Raw genomic sequence first — 19,705 nt, forward strand, 5'->3', positions numbered from 1 at the left:
TATATCCTTGTGTTTTTTCTAATGTATATTTTTTACATTTACTTATCAGCTCTAAATATAACTCCATGATCTTTCATTCTACTTTTTATAATTTTAAAAATATCCTGAATTTTATTATTTGCTTTCCTGTTAAATTTTATTCACCTGTTTGTTTGTTTTTTTAACATCTTTATTGGAGTATAATTGCTTTACAATGGTGTATTAGTTTCTGCTTTATAACAAAGTGAATCAGTTATATATATACATATATCCCCATATCTCCTCCCTCTTGTGTCTCCCTCCCACCCTTTCATTCTACTTTAGGTTTCCACTCTGTGGCTCTTCACTGGACCTTGGTATCTGGATATGTTCCATGATACTCTCTACTCCTAACTTCCTGTGCTTCCAGCTTATTTTTTCAGTTATTCCCATGCGTCATCTTTTTACCATATTGGGGCCTCTCTATGCCATTGGCTTCTCTCTACTAAAATCCTCTGACCCCTGCTATCTTAACTCAGGCCTCACCTATCTTTACTGCCTACCTGTTGAGTTTAGATAATCATCCATTTTTTTCCTCAACTTTATTTTTCCACTTTCTCAGCTGTCTGAGCTCCCTTTCCTTTCCTGCTGTTCTCAGGAGTGGGCCTTGCTTCTGAACTCACAGAGAGAATACTGAAGCTATCAGATAGTAACTCTCTCCACCTGCTGACCCACATTTACAGAGCCTTCCTGTATCCCTACTGGTCCTTCTTCATTTCTTTTTTTTTTTTTTTAATTTATTTATTTATTTTTGGCTGCGTTGGGTCTTCGTTGCTGCACCCGGGCTTTCTCTAGTTGCGGCAAGTGGGAGCTAACTCTTCATTGCATTGTGCGGGCTCCTCATTGCGGTGGCTTCGCTTGTTGCAGGGCACGAGCTCTAGGTGCACGGGCTTCAGTAGTTGTGGCTCACGGGCTCTAGAGCGCAGGCTCAATTAGTTGCTCCGCAGCATGTGGGATCTTCCCTGGCCAGGGCTTGAACCCGTGTCACCTGCATTGGCAGACAGATTCTTAACCACTGTGCCACCAGGGAAGCCCTCTTCATTTCTACTACAACAGCAGGAGCTCTCCTTCCTGTCTCCTTAAGGCAAGACATTCCACTGGTGCCCTGGCTCACTCTCATTCCTGGCTCCCAGGGACCTTCCACCATCCCATCTCTAATCTGCATTAAATAATGTGTTTAATAAACATTGAATAATTTTATAAACAAGAAAATTAGTAACAAAAATCTTTACTGGGTAAAAGTATGGGATTTGGGGGCTTCCCTGGTGGTGCCGTGGTTAAGAATCCACCTGCCAGTGCAGGGGACATGGGTTCGAGTCCTGGTCTGGGAAGATCCCACATGCCGCAGGGCAGCTAAGCCTGTGCGCCACAACTACTGAGCCTGCGCTCTAGAGCCTGCGAGCCACAACTGCTGAAGCCTGCATGCCTAGAGCCTGTGCTCCGCAACAAGAGAAGCCACCACATAAGCCTGTGCGCTGCAATGAAGAGTAGCCCCCACTCACCACAGGTAGAGATAGCCCGCGTGCAGCAGTGAAGACCCAGTGCAGTCAAAAATAAATAAAAGCATAAAAAAAAAGAGTATGGGATTTTGTAATTGAAGACTCAATCTAGTTGTTATAGAGAATGTTAATTATCCTGGAAAATTTCAGTGTTTAGTTTTATAAAGAGTCCAACTACATAAAAAAGGACGAGGGAATTCCCTGGTGGTCCAGTGGTTAGGACTCCCCTCTTTCACTGCTGAGGGCCTAGAATCGATCCCTGGTCAGGGAACTAAGATCTCACAAGCTGCGTGGCCAAAAAAAAAAAACCCGAACAAACAAACAAAAAACCCTCAAACCTTTCTACATTAAAAAGTCTATATGTTAAAAAAAAAGAGAGAGAATGAAATAATGCCATTTGCAGCAACATGGATGGACCTAGAGATTGTCATACTGAGTGAAGTAAGTCAGACAGGAAAGGACAAATATCATATGATATTGCTTATATGTGGAATCTAAAAAAATGGTACAAATGAACTTATTTATAAAACAGAAATAGAGTTACAGATGTAGAAAACAATCTTATGGTTACCAGGGGGGAAGTGGGGAAGGGATAAATGGGAGATTGGGATTGACATATACACACTACTCTATATAAAATAGATAACAAATAAGGGCCTACTGTATAGCACAGGGAACTCTACTCAGTACTCTGTAATGACCTATATGGGCAAAGACTCTAAAAAAGAATGGATATATGTATATGTATAACTGACTCACTTTGCTGTACAGCAGAAAGTAACACAACATTGTAAATCAACTATAGCCCAATAAAATTTTTAAAAACTATATTAAAAAAAAAGAGTCCAGGGGCTTCCCTGGTGGCGCAGTGGTTGAGAATCCGCCTGCCGATGCAGGGGATACGGGTTCGTGCCCCGGTCTGGGAAGATCCCACATGCCGCTGAGCGGCTAGGCCCGTGAGCCATGGCCGCTGAGCCTGTGCGTCTGGAGCCTGTACTCTGCAACGGGAGAGGCCACAACAGTGAGAGGCCCGCGTACCGCAAAAAACAAAAAAAAACAAACAAAAAAAAGAGTCCATCAACTCTAAATGTATCTTATAGGGTATGAAATGTTACAGTGCCTCTTAGGAACACTATTCTTCCATTTGATTGACGTACGTTTCCTTTGATAGATGTTTCCTTTAATACTGTTCAGATTTATCTTTGACTATTTTTCTTTTTTTGACTGTAACTTGAAAATTTTTTCCCCTTTTTTCATAGTTGGAGAATACCTTCAAATCAGTTATTGCACAAACTGGACCTGGAGGGACTATCAATCCAGAGCTAAAACATAAGATAAAATTTGTAAGTGTTTGCTGTTTCTGGGAAATGGATGAGAATAATTGATTATACATTTGGGTATCATTTGTGGTTAATTTTAATTTGCCTACAAATATTTTAGTTTTATATTTATTCCTGATCTTTTCAAATATATTACAAATGGAGTGGCTAATTTTTTAAGATTAGAAAAAAATAAATTTCATACTCCTAAACATTTTTAAAGTTCTCAAAATTATTTAGAAAATGTAAGTTCCTCCAAAAATTCTCTTTTCTTCCCCTCACCCCAATAAATCATTGTTAAAAGTTGAAGATCTTTCCAATACCAGGTTTATATGTATGTATGTCAAGTATTATTCTAAACAGTGCATGGTATCCCATTGTGTTGGTATACCGTATTTCATTTATGAAATCCGTTATTAACATTTGGGTTATTTCTAGCCTTGGCTATTAAAAAATGCTGCAGTTAATGTCCTTGAACATTTATCTAGAAGTAGAGTTGCCAAAGGTATTGAATATTTTTGTTTTGATAAATATTACTAAATTGCCCTCTAAAAGGTTTGAGCAAATTTACACTCCCACTGACAGTAAAATGTCACTATCCAATCATGTTGTTTTAACTTATACCTCTTGATTTTTACACTGAGCATCTTTTCATATGCTTAATCGCCATTTACATTTCTTATGTGAATTGCATGTTCATGTCCTTGGCCTAATTTATTGTTTCTCCTCATTAATTTGTGAAAACTCTTTGGCTGTTTTGTGTTGGGCCAAAGGGTATGTATGTTTAAAATTTTGGTGGGAGCTGTTAATTCTGACTTGAATGGTCAAGAGTATCGTTACAACTCTTAGACTGCCTTATTTTATTCTGTTTCAGCTGTTGTGGTTTTACTGGGAGAAATGCAAAAACCTTGGTGCATTCAGGCCCTGTTTTTTTGTTTGGACATTTGACTAAGTGTCCAACAATTATTTACTTATTAACAATTATTTATTTATTTAAGGGTGTTCAATATGACTTTTTTTTATGGTAACAAAAAACTAGACAAAAATTAAGCATTCATTGAAAAAAGAATTGCTTACATTATCCACCCAAACTAGGGAGTATCATGTGGTTCATAAGAAGGTTTAGGGGCTTTCCTGGTGGCGCGGTGGTTGAGAGTCCGCCTGCCGATGCAGGGGACACGGGTTCGTGCCCTGGTCCGGGAAGATCCCACATGCCGCGGAGCGGCTGAGCCTGTGAGCCATGGCCGCTGGGCCTGTGCATCCGGAGCCTGTGCTCCGCAACGGGAGAGGCCACAACAGTGAGAGGCCCGTGTACCACAAAAAAGAAAAAAAAAAAAATAGAAGGTTTAGGTGTATCTCGATTAATTTACATGGAAGTATCTTCTTGGTATATTGTTGGACTTTAAAAACAGGTTTTATAGAATAGCACGTTTAGTATTGTCCTTTCATGTAAAAACTGTAATGTGAGTATGTGTGTGCCTAAAAAGGTTTCTGAAAGGATGTTTTCTGAAATGCAACAACAACTGTCTCTGGGTCATAGGATTTTGGAATAATTTTTACTTTATATTTTTCTGAAGGTTGAATTAGAATTTTTAATAAGATATAATATCTGGAAAGGTCTAGGAAAACACAAAGCTTTTTTATACCTTATTGGGATAGAACAAGTCCACTTCTAGGAATTTATCCTAAAAATATTTGCACAAGTATGCAAAATGCAAGTATGAAGATAATTGTTGCAATATTTGTGATGATGAGAAACAGGAAACAGCCATACATAATTAAATAAATAAATTTTATTATGTTGACTGTTTGAAGAAAGTATAGTTAATGATACTGAAAGCCCAGCCTCTGTACTCTTGTGTCAAATTGAATCTCGGAGACATAGAGTTTTGGGTGAAGTAGAAAAGAATAGCTTTATTGCTTTGCCAGGCAAAGGGGGACACAGCAGGCTCGTGCCTTGAAAACTATGTGTCCCGACCCAGGGGAGTCTGGTGAGGAGTTTTATGGCAACAGTTCAAGGGTGGGGTTGCTGATAAGATTAAGGTGTGTGAAGGGCTGCATTCCTTTAATCTCGTCTCAGGTAATCTTCTTGAAGAGCTTTTCTGGTTCCTTTAGTGTGGCCTCAGGTGGTCTTCTCTGGTATGAAGAATGCTGACGTCTTCCATTTGTTATGTTTTAATTCTATGAAGAGCTTAAAGACATTGTTATGTATATCCCTTGAGGCAGAACCAGGACACTGTTCCAAGGCTGCACTGTTTTTTCTTGGCTGTTTCTCCTTTGTCTCTGCATCCCTTCCCTTCCTGGATTAGCAGCTGTTCATATCTGCCCTTTGGAACTCAGTAAGGTCATGGAGGCTGGAGTCTGTTCCCTACAAGCAACGGGGGACATGGAAAGGCTTCTGTGCCCAGGAGCCCAACAGGGTCCTGCTCAGTTTCACTAGGAAACATGTTGATCTATATTTACTGATATGGAAAGAAGATATGATACTAAAAAGCTGGAGAAGTAATGACCTTATTTTCATATTCAGTAAAGGTATTTTTATGTGCATATGGACAACAATGGCTACTATCTTTGTTTAACTATGTTTTCCAACATTTTCTATAGTGTGCATTGTATTTCTTTTCTGCCATTTAGAATGCTTGAAATTATGCCATAGAATATTTATTTTATGTGAGCTAAAGCTAATTATGTTAGCTGAGCTAAAGAACTATGTATAGGAATTTCTGGGGAGTTGTGGCATTGCAGTATTATACAAGAATGATTTCTGAACTCTGGAAATTTTGGAATTCACTGCCTTTTTTGGTTGTTATAACTTTTTTTAAAACTGGAAACTGGGACCTCCCTGGTGGTCCAGTGGTTAAGACTTTGTGCTCCCAGTGCAGGGGGCTTGAGTTCAGCCCCTGGTCAGAGAACTAGATCCTGCATGCCACAACTAAAAGCCCACATGCCACATCTAAAAGATCCCACATGCCACATCTAAAGATCCCTCATGACTCAACTAAAAAGATCCTGCATGCCACAACTAAAGATCCCTCATGCCGCATCAAAGATCCCGCATGCCGCAACTAAGACCTGGTACAGCCAAATAAATAAATATTTTTTTAAAAAACCTGGAAACTGTTTTTTAAAACAATACTGTGACTTAAATTCATTCACTCAATAATAATGTTATTTTTGCCTTGTTACTATTTAAATTTATACTTTCTTATTTTGATATTTTGTCACCCAGCATTCCAGTGGTGTCTATTTATATTGTATTTCAATCTTCTATTTATTAGGTTGTATCCAAGTTTCCAGAGGGTTTACTTATTTCTAAACTTCTTGGAGAGTTTGAGGTGAGTGTTTTCTTTTTCACCAACCATGTTTTTTTATGGCTTGCTTATGTTTCTCATGATTGATAGAAATTTTGTTGCTATTCCTTGGATCCTCCAAGTCTATGCTCTAGAACTTAAACATCTTGCTTTGCATTTTTGTGGCCTCTTATTTACTAAAAGAGTTAAGAATCTGATTCTTAATAAATACTTCATTATGCATAGGAAGAATATTTTTACTACTATTGTTATATTATTAGAATAAAAATTATTTTTCATGTCTGATAATACTAAGTGTCAGTGGGGATATGGAGAAACAGAATAACTCATACACTGCTTGTGGGACAAAACCCCTTTGGAGAGCATTTTGGCAATATCACTTTACTTGAGGATATGCACCCCTGATGATTCAGGAGTTCTATTAATACTTCTACAGATACACTTTAGAGAAACTCTTAAACGTGCACATGAAGACATACATATGACACGCACATTGCAGCATAGTAAAAAACTGGAAACAAATTAGATGGCTCTCAGTAGGAGAATGGATAAATAAATTGAGATTGACATTTATACAATGGAGTAATATGTAGCAGAGAAAATAAATGAACTAGATTTCATCCATGCAATGTGAATCATTTTTGGAACAATTATGTTTTAGTGAAAAAAATCACATTGCAGAATGATAATTCAGATACTGCCATATACCCAATTTTAAAAAATGGTTAGGTGTGCCAGTCTCTATTTGGAATGCCTTTCTTATAGAAGTTCATTTGTTTTCACAACAGAGTGAGGCACAGAAAAGTAACTTGCCTAAGGGTCAGGTAGCCAATAATGAGGGGAGCCAGGATTTGAAACCCTGGCAGTCTGGCTTTACTATCCTAACTCTTAACTACTATGTCATGAACACTATCATATATTTGTACATATGAACACGGATGTTGTGAGATACTACATAGCATAATGGTTAAGATACATCACCTCTATGTGCTATTTCATAGATGATATGTAAAGTCAGAATAATATTACCTACTTTATAATAGAGTTTTGTCAAGTTTAAATGGCTTAAAATAAAGTAATTAGAACAGTGCCTGCCACATAGTAATTGTTCGATAACTGTTAAAACTCATAGTAGAATAAAAAAAAGAAAACTTAGAAAAGATGCATATCATCCCTCAGTGATGGAGAAAACTTAATTTCACATTGTGAATTTAAAGAAATGAATCTTTTAGAGCCAAAAAGTTTATTTCAAATAGGCCCATGAGAGAAAGCTAAAACAGAGAGTCTTGATGTTTTTTGGATTAACAAGTCAAGTCACTTATCTAAAAATGAAATTACAGAATAAAGTGTAGGGACTTCCCTGGTGGCTCAGTGGTTAAGAATCTGCCTGCCAATTCAGAGGACATGGGTTCGAGCCCTGGGCCGGGAAGATCCCACATGCCTCGGAGCAGCTAAGCCCATGCGCCACAGCTAGTGAGCCTGTGCTCTAGAGCTCGCGAGCCACAACTACTGAGCCTGTGTGCCACAAGTACTGAAGCCTCTGCATCTAGAGCCCATGCAGTGCAGCAAGAGAAGCCACCACAATGAGAAGACCGCATACTGCAACGAAGAGTAGCCCCCACTCGCCACAACTAGAGAAAGCCCACACATAGCAATGAAGACCCAACACAGCCAAAAATAAATAAACAAATAAATAAAAAAAATAAAGTGTAAAATAGAGTAATAAAGTAATAGAACATGACTTAATTGTCACAAAATTTATGGGTAAAAATAAACTTCCTATGCTAGATTCACAACTCAAAGTGAATAGTTTTCTACAACTAACATTTTAGCAAAAGTAGCTTCCTGTAATAAAAATTCATGGAGTTAAGATTAAAAGTTAACAATCTTGGAGAAATTAAAATAACCTTTTTTTTTAATAGGATTTGTTTTTATATTGGAGTATAGTTGCTTAACAATGTTGTGTTAGTTTCTGGTGTACAGCAGTGTGATTCAGTTATACATATACATGTATCTGTTCTTTTTCAAATTCTTTTCCCATTTAGGTTATTACAGAATATTGAGCAGAGTTCCCTGTGCTATACAGTAGGTCCTTGTTGGTTATCTATTTTAAATATAGCAGTGTGTACATGTCAATCCCAAACTCCCAATCTGTCCTTCCCCCACCCCGCCTTTCCCCTTGCTAACCATAAGTTCATTCTCTAAGTCTGTGAGTCTGTAAAACAAACCTTTTAATGTTACAGGGAAGCTCTTTGCCCTTCTTAGTAAAAAGACTTCAGCAGAAATTCAACATTATTATTAGAAATATATAATAAGTATAGATTTAACTTAACCTTTATTCTAACTTGTAGTAACACTTACTAACCCTTTATTTATCCAACATGTTATAAAAGCTACCTGTGTGATTTGTCCTCTTGAAATACCTGGGCACCAGTCTGCCATTCTTTCAAGGTCCTTCGTTAAATTGCTAATTGAAGGGAAGATGGTGCAGTGGCAGCATAGTTTTTGGATCTTCCTGAAGTGCCACATAACAACAGTCAGAGAAACTAGATAGCAAGACAAAAAATCCACAGACAATACTTATAACAAAATTGGGTAATATATCTCCCATGAATAATTGCTGGAGAGTAATCAGCAGCAGCCACAAGAGCCTCATAATATCAGTGTCTGTGCCAGGAGAAAACAGGGAGGCAAGAGAGCCAATGTCTGATGGACCTAGGGACAAAAGAATTGCAAAATAGCCATCAGGTATTCACTAGAGTGTACAGCAAGCCATTTTGAAAACAGCAACTGAAACTGGATGATATTTTGACTTATCTAATAGCAGAGAATGTTTCATGGTAAGAGTTGAGTAGGGCTGGAGCACCATAGCTCCTGTGAATTCTTGAAACTGACCAGCCAGAGCTCCCTTACAGACACGAATGAAAAATTGAGCAGGATACGGACAGTAGAAAAAGAGAAGTCTTAGATGTAAGTAGTATGAAGGGAAAAGAGCCAGGAAATTTCAAAATTAACCTACTGTATTTTTTTTTTTTTTTTTTTTTTTTGCGGAACACAGGCCTCTCACTGCTGTGGCCTCTCCCGCTGCGGAGCACAGGCTCCGGACACGCAGGCTCAGCGGCCATGGCTCACGGGCCCAGCCGCTCCGCAGCAAGTGGGGTCCTCCTGGACCGAGGCACGAACCCATGTCCCCTGCATTGACAGGCAGACTCCCAACCACTGCGCCACCAGGGAAGTCCCCTACTGTATTTTTAAACAGTGTATGAAAACAATGGAAGGAGGAGCTCTGTGAAGCAGAAAGCAATCCAGAATGATGTCCTGTAAGTCAGGAAAATGAATTTCACAATTCAGTGAATTTCAACAGAAGAGGATCAGGGTCAAATTGCATCATTGTCTTAAGAAAAAAAGAATAAGGAGCAGAATAACGTATCTACTGACAATAAAAGCATGTCAGAAAGACATGTCCCTAATAAAGATCAAAACTGAAACCTACTTTTTCAAAAATATATGTTAAGAAAGTGATACAAAACATGAAAGAACAACATAAATCTGAATTACACGAATTTGGAAATAAGGTGAACAGTACTCAGGGAAGAATTATAAATAAAAGGAAAAATCATTTCAGAAATGAAGATTAAACTTCAAAGATTACAAGAGCAAAAAATATAACAGCTAATGCCCTAAGAAAAACAGTAGGTAAAAATGAGGAACATTTTGAAAGTCAAAATAAATGAGGGAGGCACTGGGGATCCAGGCATAAAAGGCTCTGTCACTAAGGTTTTTGAAATCTAGTGAGAAACTCAGGCATGCAAATAAATTAAGGTAATATTATGTCTGAGTAGCCTATATTGGAACAATCCTGAAGATAATTATTATAAGTTCTGGACAAAATATGCAAAATCACTCTCTGAAGGTACTAGAAATTGTCCAAAAGCAGGCAGAAACTGGAAAGGAGTCAGCACCTGGAGGAGGGAATGGCACCTTTTTGTTTGCCTGGATTTTGGCCTGATGGCAGGCCCCATACATTGTTTGGAATTGGAGATTGGATAGAAATCAGAAGTTTTACTGGCTTCTGATTTGGAGCTACATAAGCAGCTGAAAAATGAGAGGAGAAATCATGGGATGGAGAGAGCTACAATTCTGCACATAAATTCTGCTCAGATCTCTGACTGTTGAACTACACATGCCTGGGGCAGCCTCAAAGCAGCCTAGTAAGGCTAAAAGAACTGAATCTATTTCAGTTGTTGCCCACCACAGGGAGTCAGAATTTAAGAATTTAAGTCAGAATTTAAGATTAATCAAGTTAACTCCCAGCTAAAGCTAAGCAAAAAGCAGTACTCTTAGAGGACTGTAAAAGATTCCATAGTCTCTACAGCTTACCTGTTATGATGTTCAGGATACAAACCAAAATTACTGGATAGATTAAGAAACAAGAACCCATGTTCTTGTTGTGACCCTTGGTGAAGAGAAAAAATAATCAATGGAAACTGATCCCGAGATGATGCAGATATTGAAGTTAGCAAAAATGTTTTAAAGAATTCTTAAAACCACATTAAAAAGAGTGTAAAGCAATATATGTTCACACTAAATGAACAGATAAGAAACCTCAGTGGAGAAAAAGAAATTATAAAGTCAAATGATTTTCTAGAGTTGAAAATAAAATATCTGAAGTAAATTCACTGCAGTGTCTTAAGAACAAATTGGAAATGGCAGAAGAAAGCATCAGTGAACCCCAGAACAGATTGGTAGAAATGATCCAATCTGAAGAACAGAGAGAGAAAGTAAATGAAAAAAAATTTTTTTCAAAGCAGAATCTGGGAGTTCCCTGGTGGTATAGTGGTTAGGATCTGGTGCTTTCACTGCTGTGGCCCAGGTTCAGTCCGTGATTGGGGAACTGAGAGGTACTGTGAGCCGTGTGGCGTGGCCAAAAAAAAAGCAGAATCTGAGAGACCTGTGGGACTATACCAAGTGGCCTGACATATGTGTAATTGTGATGAGAGAAAGATGGTAAGGAGAAAAAATGAAAAGAGAAAAAATTCTTGAGAAAATAATGGTTGAAAATTTTGTAAATTTTATGAAAGAGTTTACAGATTTAAGAAGCCCAGAAAAGCCCACAAAATGAATACAAAGAAAATCTTACATAGGCACATTGTAGTCAAACTGCAGAAAACGCAAAGTAATTAGAAAATCATGCAACTAAAGAAAAATGACACATTGCCATAGAGGGGAGCAGTGTTAAATATGATGGCTGACCTCTCATTAGGACCAGTAAAGGCTAGAAGACAGTGGAATGACATCTTTAAAGTTTTCAAAAAACCCCCACTCTTTGCCCAATTTTTTATTTCCAGTAGTATAGTATCTCGGTAGTATCTTTCAAGAACTTTGAAGAATGAAGGTAAAGTAGAGGTATTTTCAGATAATCAAAAATGGGTAATTAATTGTAAGCAGCCCTGCATTATAGGAAATTCTAAAGAATATTCTTCAGGCTGAAGGAAATGATGCCAGATTGTATTTGAATCTGTAGGAAGGATTGAAGAACACAGGAAATGGTAAATGTGTGGGTATATATCAAAGACTTTTAAAAAAATCAATTAAGTATATGATTGTTTAAAACAAAAATTATAACACTGTATAATTGGGTTTGTAACATGTAGATGTAATATTTGTGAAAACCATAGCATAATGAGTGGAGGGGCAGTACATAGAACTATAGTTTGCAAGGTTCTTGTGTTTTATGTGAAGCAGTACAGTAAGACTGAAAAGTTAAGGATGTATAGAACAATAAATAATTCAGAGTTAGCTATAAAGCCAATAGATAAATTAAAATGGAATTGTATAAAAATACTCAGTAAACTCAAAGGAAGACAGGGTTTACTGTTCAGCTGTTTTGCTTGAAGGACAACAAAGGAACAGAATTTGAGAGAAACAAAATACAAATGGGATTAGCAGAAATTAAATAGCAAAAATGTTAGCTGTATAGGAGAAAATATTTGCAAACAATGTGAACAACAAGAGCTCAGTTTCCAAAATATACAAACAGCTCATACAGCTCATTATAAAAAAAACAAACAACCCAATCAAAAAATGGGCAGAAAACCTAAATAGACATTTCTCCAAAGAAGACATACAGAGGGCCAACAGACACATGAAAAGATGCTCAACATTGCTAATTATTAGAGAAATGCAAATGCAATAAGGGATCACCTCACACCAGTCAGAATGGCAATCATCAAAAAGTCTACAAATAATAAATGCTGGAGAGGGTGTGGAGAAAAGGTAACACTCCTGCACTGTTGGTGGGAATGTAAATTGGTACAGCCACTATTGAGAAACAGTATGGAGGTTCCTTAAAAAACTAAAAATGGGGCCTCCCTGGTGGCGCAGTGGTTGAGAGTCTGCCTGCCGATGCAGGGGATACGGGTTCGTGCCCCGGTCTGGGAGGATCCCATATGCCGCGGAGCGGCTGGGCCCGTGAGCCATGGCCGCTGGGCCTGCGCGTCCGGAGCCTGTGCTCCGCAACGGGAGAGGCCACAAGAGTGAGAGGCCCGCGTACCGCAAAAAGAAAAAAAAGAAAAAAAAAAAAAAAAAAACTAAAAATGGAGCTACCATATGACCCAGCAATCCCACTCCTGGGCATATATCTGGAGAAAATCATAATTCAAAAAGATAGATGCACCCCAGTGTTCATTGTAGCACTGTTTACAATAGCCAAGACATGGAAGCAACCTAAGTGTCCATCAACAGATGAATAAAAAAGATGTGGTATATATATATATATATATATAATGGAATATTACTCAGCCATAAAAAAGAACAAAATAATGCCATTTGCAGTAACATGGATGGACTGGGAGTTTATCATACCAAGTGAAGTAAGTCAGAGAAAGACAAATATCGTATGATAACACTTATCTGTGGAATCTAAAGAATGATACAAATGAACTTATTTACAAATCAGAAACAGACTCACAGACATAGATTACATAGTTTACCAAAGGGGAAAGGGAGGGAGGGATAAATTAGGGGTTTGGGATTAACAGACACACATTAATATATATAAAACAGGTAAACAACAAGGACCTACTGTATAGCACAGGAAACTATGTTCAATATCTTGTAATAACCTATAAGGAAAAGAATCTGAAAAATATATATGTATATAAACTGAATCATTTTGCTGTACACCTGAAACTAACACAACATTGTAAACCAACTATACTTCAATTTAAAAAATGGTATCTGTAAGTCCAATTATATTAATAATTTCACAAATGTAGTGGAGTATATATTACAATTAATGAAGTTATGAGATGGAATGAAAAAGAAAGATGCAACTAAATGCTGTCCACATGAAATACATTGTTAGTAAAAAGATACAGATTGGTTGAAAGTAAAAGATGAAAAATATATATCATACATACAGTAAGCATAAAAGAATCGAAGTGACTAAAAAAAATCAGGTAAAGTCAGAATTCTAGGCAAAATGTATTATCAGAGATAGAGGGACATTTCATAAGGGTAAACGGTTAATTAGGAAGACACAGCAGTCAAATGTGTATTCACCTAATAGTGCTTTAAGATAAATGATCTAAAAGTTGACAGAATTAATTATGATTTAACTCCACAATTATAGGGGTTTTCTCTTTCTGGCATTTAATAAAATAGTCAAAAAAAATGAATAAGGACATAGAAAATCTGAACCACACTCTCTACCATCATGATCTGTTTGACTTTTATAGAACACTGTACCAACAACTGCAGAATACACATTCTGTTCAGGTACACATGGAACATTTGCCAAGATGGACCATGTAGTTGGCCATGGAATAAGTCTCAACAAATTTCAAAATACTGAAATCTTACAGAGTATGTTCTTTAAGATGGAATTAAATTACAAATCAATACAATGAATTACCTAAGAATTAACCCTCCAGATAATTTGGAAATTAAACAGTTTTCTTCTAAATAACTTATTTTTTTTAATTGAAGTATAGTTGATTTACAATGTTGTGTTAGTGTCTGGGTGTACAGCAAAGTCATTCAGTTATACATATATATGTGTACTTTTTCATACTCTTTTGCATTATGGTTTATTACAGGATATTGAATGTAGCTAAATAACTTATTAAAGACAGAATCACAAGGGAAATTTGAAAATATTTCCAATTGAAAATGAAAATATAACATGTCAAAAATTGTGAGATGCAGCTAAAACAGTGCTCAAAGAGAAATTTATAGCTCTAAAATGCCTAAATTAGAAGAAAAGGAAGGTATAAAATCATCATTGACCTGAAGGTCTACCTTAAGAAGTCTAGAAAAGGGAGGAGCGAAGTAAAGTCAAAATAGTAGGAGAAAAGAAATAATAAAGTCAAGAATAGACATTAATAAAATAGCAACAATTAGCAAAGCCAAATATTGATTCTTTGTAAGATCACCAAAACTGATAAACCATTAACTAGTTAAATTAGAAAAAAAGAGGACACAAACACCAATATCAGGAAAGATATTATATCGTTATAAGTTATACAGATACTAAAAGGACAATAAGGAAATATTATGAACAACTGTGCCTATCATTTGACAACTTAGATGGAATGGACAAATTCCTCAAAAGACACAAATTACCCAACTGAGGCAAGATGAAATAGAAAATCTGAATATCCCTGTAAGTATCAAGAAATGGATTTTTGTTATTTAAAAAACACAAAAGAAAGCAAAACACCTCTCCACAAAAGAAGGGAGAAGAAGAAAAAACTCCAGGCCCATATGGTTTTATTGGTGAATTCTGTCAAACTTTTAAGGAGGAAATTATATTAATCATACATTGTTTCTTTCATAAAATAGAATGAGTTGGGGACTATTTTCTATGAATACATTATCCTGCTACCAAAACTTGACATAGACATTACCAAAAAACCCAATTAGATCATGTTTATCATAACATAGGATAAAAAATATTACAAAATAATAGTAAACTGAATCCAGCAATATGTGAACAAGAGGGTATTTTCTCCCAGCAATACAGGTTGGAGTAACATTTCAAAAGGAATTAACATAATTCACCATGTTAACAGAATAAGGAAGAAAACCATATGATCATTTTAGTAGATGCAGAAAAAGAATTACCAAAATTTAATACCCATTTGTAATCAAAACTCTCAGAAAAGTAGGAATAGAACTGAACTTCCTCAACCTGGTAAAGGATAGCTATGAAAAACCTATACTTGGCATACTTAATAGTAAAACACTGGACACTTTCCCCCTAAAATCAGGGCTACCATGTCCATTCGCATGGCTTTAATTCAGTGTTGTACTGGAGGTCCTAGACAGTGTAATAAAATAAGAAAAAAATAGGCACAAAAACTTGAAGTAGTGAAACTGTCATTATTTGTAGAAAACATGATTATCTACATAAATGTACTAAGGAATCCATGAAACGCTATTAGAACTAATAAGTGAATTTATTAAGGCCAAAGTTAAGAATATAAAAAAGTTGTCTATTATATAGATAAATAATAAAAATAATATAATATAGATTAATATAAAAATATGTTATATTTCCATATGGAGGCAGCAAACAATTGGAAAATGAAAATTTTAAAATTCTATTTACAGTAGTGTCAAATTACTTGAAAATAAGTCTAACAAAGAAACATAAGACATCTGTACTGAAAAATACTAACATTGCTTAGAGAAATTAAAGAAGACTAAATGGAGAGCTGTAACATTTATGGGTAAGAAGTTTAGTATTGTTATTAATCTATAGATTCAGTATTGTCCCCATCATAATTCTTGTAGGCTATTTGTAAATACTGACAAATCCATAAGTTTGTCATATATGAGAGTACATAAGGAGTTCAGTTCTTATGCACTCAAGTGATTTTTGATGGAGATGCCAAAGGAATTCAATGGGGACAGGAAAATCTTTTCAACAAATGATGCTGGAACAACTACTTATGTGGGGAAAAAAATGAATCTCAACCCCAACCTCACACCATGTACAAAAATTAGAGATATATCATAGACATAAATGGGAAAAATTCAAAATTAAAGCTTCTAGAAGAAAACTTTGTTTACAATCTGGGGATATTTAAGAGTTTCTTAGGATGTAGAAAGCAATAATCATTTAAAAGAAAATTGATAATGAGACTTTATCAAAATTTTACTATTTAGGAGACTCCATTTAAAAATTAAAAGGCAGATGACAGACTGGGAAGAAATATTTACAATCATACATCTGAAAAAGGACTCATATCTGGAATACATAGAGAACCTTCTATATCTCCATTACAGAAAGCCAAACAACTCCATTAAAAAAAGATTTGAACAGGCACTTCACAAGTGTAGATGTATGAGTGATTAAAACACAAATGCTACGGGCTTCCCTGGTGGCGCAGTGGTTGAGAGTCCGCCTGCCAATGCAGGGGACACGGGTTCGTGCCCCGGTCCGGGAGGATCCCACATGCCGCAGAGAGGCTGGGCCCGTGAGCCATGGCCGCTGAGCCTGTGCGTCCGGACCCTGTGTTCCGCAACGGGAGAGGCCACAACAGTGAGAGGCCCACGTACAGCAAAAAAAAAAAAAAACACAAATGCTAGTAAACTCATACATTTTTGGTTCAAGTATAAAATGGTACTACTGTGGAAAATGTTCTGACAGTTTGTTATAAAATAAATGTATATTTACTCTTTGATCCAGAATTATACTCTTTGATCCAGAATTATTTATTCAAGAGAAATCAAAGCCTCTGTCCCCCCAAAAGACTTGTACAATAATATTTGTAACAGCTTTATGCTTAATAGCCACAACTGGAGACAACTCTATTATTTATTAGTATGAAAATGAATAAAGAAATTGTGGTATATTCTTACAATGAAATACTATTCAGCATTAAAAATAAATCAACTACTGATAGATGAACCAACATGGATGAATTTGAGAGATGCTTGCTGCTGAACAGAAGAGTATACAGTGTAGGATACCTTCTATTTGAATTGCTAGGATAGCCAAAGCCAATTTATGGTGGAAAAAGAGAGTTGTTTTTCTCTGGGAAGAAAGAACTTGCTGAGTGATGGAAATGTTTTATATCTTAAATGTGAGTTTGCGGCACACAGTGTACATTTATCAAAGCTAATTGAATGATAAACTTAAGTTTTATACATTTCAGTGTATGCAAATTTTATGTTTAAAAAACTAACAGATATTGAACTCAGTTAATTATGTGCATACTGACATATTTGGGGGTTGAGAGTACTGATGTCTGCAGCTCATGTTGAAATGCATAAAAAAGGTAAGATGGTTTGGTAGGTAGATGGCTATATAGATGATAAAGGAAATATAACAGAATACTAATAATTATATAATCTAGGTGGCAGATGTTCACTGTCCAAGTCTTTCACCTTTTCCTGTGTTTAAAAATTTTCATAAGAAAATACTAGGAAAAAATGAACAAGAAAGATTGAAGCGAAAGTAACAGGCATTGAAAACAGGCAGAGAAGAGCCAACGTATGAAATAAAACCAATGATGGAACAGAACAAATGTTGAAAACTATAATTTGAGTGAACTTTACTGAAATGGAAGACTTGACATTATATATTGAAAGAACACACTGCATACCTGAGAATATCAACCCAGAATGACAAACAAAATGCCAAATTATTGGACTTAAAGAAAAAAATAATTCTTTGAACAAATGAACAAGTGACTTATAAAGGAGATAAAATTAGGTTATAGGACATTTTCATTGTTCTTCTGAACATTCTCATGTTTAGAAGAAAAGGGATTTTAAAAATAACATTTTAAACACTCAAGGAAAAAAAATGTGAGCCAAGGATTTTATGGCTAGCAAAATTGACTTTCAACTATACAGACGTAGACAAGCTATTGCTGCCATGCAAGAATTGAAGAACCATTGTTCCCATGAGACCTCAAGGAGTCTACTGAAGAATGAACTTCAGGTAACCAAAATCACTTGAGGGACAGCAACAAAAGAACTGAACATGAGCGCCACTTATAAAACTAAGACCAAATGAGGGTTAGAAAGAAGAGAATATAGTATATAATGGCTATATACTCTGACAATATAAAGGACAGTTACACAAAATGGTAGAAAGAGAAGGGGTGAGCATAGGAAAAAAATGTAAACTGCTTTTATTAATTATACTGGTGATGGTAATGTGAGTACTGTTTTTCTGAGACTATTGAGTAATGTGATATAGAGCAGCAGTCCCCAACCTTTTTGGCACCAAGGACCAGGTTTGTGGAAGACAGTTTTTCCACAGATGGGGGGTGGGCATGGTTCAGGCGGTAATGTGAGCAGTGGGGAGCAGCAGATGAAGCTTCGCTCGCTCGCCCGCCGCTAACCTCCTGCTGTGCGGCCCTCTTCCTAACAGGCCGCAGACCAGTACCAGTATGCCACCTGGGGGTTGGGCACCCCTGATATAGAGCATATTAATACTTATGGGATATATGGGGGTAATTATGAGATAATTTTAATTGTATGTACAAGGATTTCTAATTGCATAAATTGAACCTGGAACATCTTACCATTCCAGACCAGCAAGGACTATTAAAGACTAGGTTCACATTAGAAGGGCTTAGGAATCCATGTGAAGTGTTGTTTCAGGTTTCAATAAGGATAATAATTGCAGTGGTTTGAAGCCCATCAAATATGTTTAATTCTATGAGTTCATATGATATTAAAAACTAATCGGTGGGCTTCCCTGGTGGCGCAGTGGTTAAGAATCCACCTGCCAATGCACGGGACATGGGTTCAACCCCTGGTCCGGGAAGATCCCACATGCTGCGGAGCAACTAAGCCTGTGAGCCACAACTACTGAGCCCACGTGCTGCAACTGCTGGGCCCGCGTGCCTAGAGCCCGTGCTCCTCAACAAGAGAAGCCACCACAATGAGAAGCCCGCGCACCGCAACAAAGAGTAGCCCCTGCCAAACAAACAAACAAACAAATAAATAAAACAAACAAAAACAAAACTAATTGGTTATCATGGAAGATGATAGAGAACCAATTCATTACCTTAGAAAATGGTAAATAAAGAGAAAGAGCCAGTCACTTACCTCACTTTCCTGAATGAACTGGTAGGACTGGTTAACCAAATAGCAGATGAGGGGAGCATATCTCTATAAAATATTCCAACTAAATAACAAAAAAGAATTTATAGAATTAGAATATCACTATGTTAAGCCTCAATAAAATAGTAGATCAGGCATCGACCAGTAATAGCTCCTAACAACACCAAGAGAAGAAAAAAAACGACAACCAGACATTATATGTGCCTCTTTTTAGAACATGGCATCACCAATAGTCTTGTCATAGGGGTGGAGCATGAGTCTGATCAAGCCGCTGGGTCCAGCTGCCAATTTGCAGAAAATAAAGTGTTTGCACTATAAGCGTATCATCTACAAAATCTACTCCATGAGGAAATGAAATCATGTAATAGGATATATACATATATTTGAAGGCATAAATATAAACTCTAAGGAAAAAATAAAACAACCAAAATGGATTGTAGATGGAAGAGAAGTAAGAGAGTGGGAATAG

General features: G+C 36.6%; 1 protein-coding gene across 1 annotated transcript in view; it reads left to right on the forward strand.

Annotated features, from left to right (window-relative positions):
* TDRD5 (tudor domain containing 5) overlaps positions 1-19,705 on the forward strand; it is an 88,225-nt gene that overhangs the window by 24,695 nt on the left and 43,825 nt on the right. The window contains exons 5-6 of the mRNA XM_081254627.1: positions 2,777-2,860; positions 6,115-6,171. Coding sequence (XP_081110753.1) covers positions 2,777-2,860; positions 6,115-6,171 — 141 coding nt within the window. The remainder of the gene's footprint in view (positions 1-2,776; positions 2,861-6,114; positions 6,172-19,705) is intronic.

Source organism: Mesoplodon bidens, assembly GCF_964165515.1.
Source record: "Mesoplodon bidens genome assembly, chromosome: 2".
Taxonomy (NCBI): Eukaryota; Metazoa; Chordata; class Mammalia; order Artiodactyla; family Ziphiidae; genus Mesoplodon; species Mesoplodon bidens.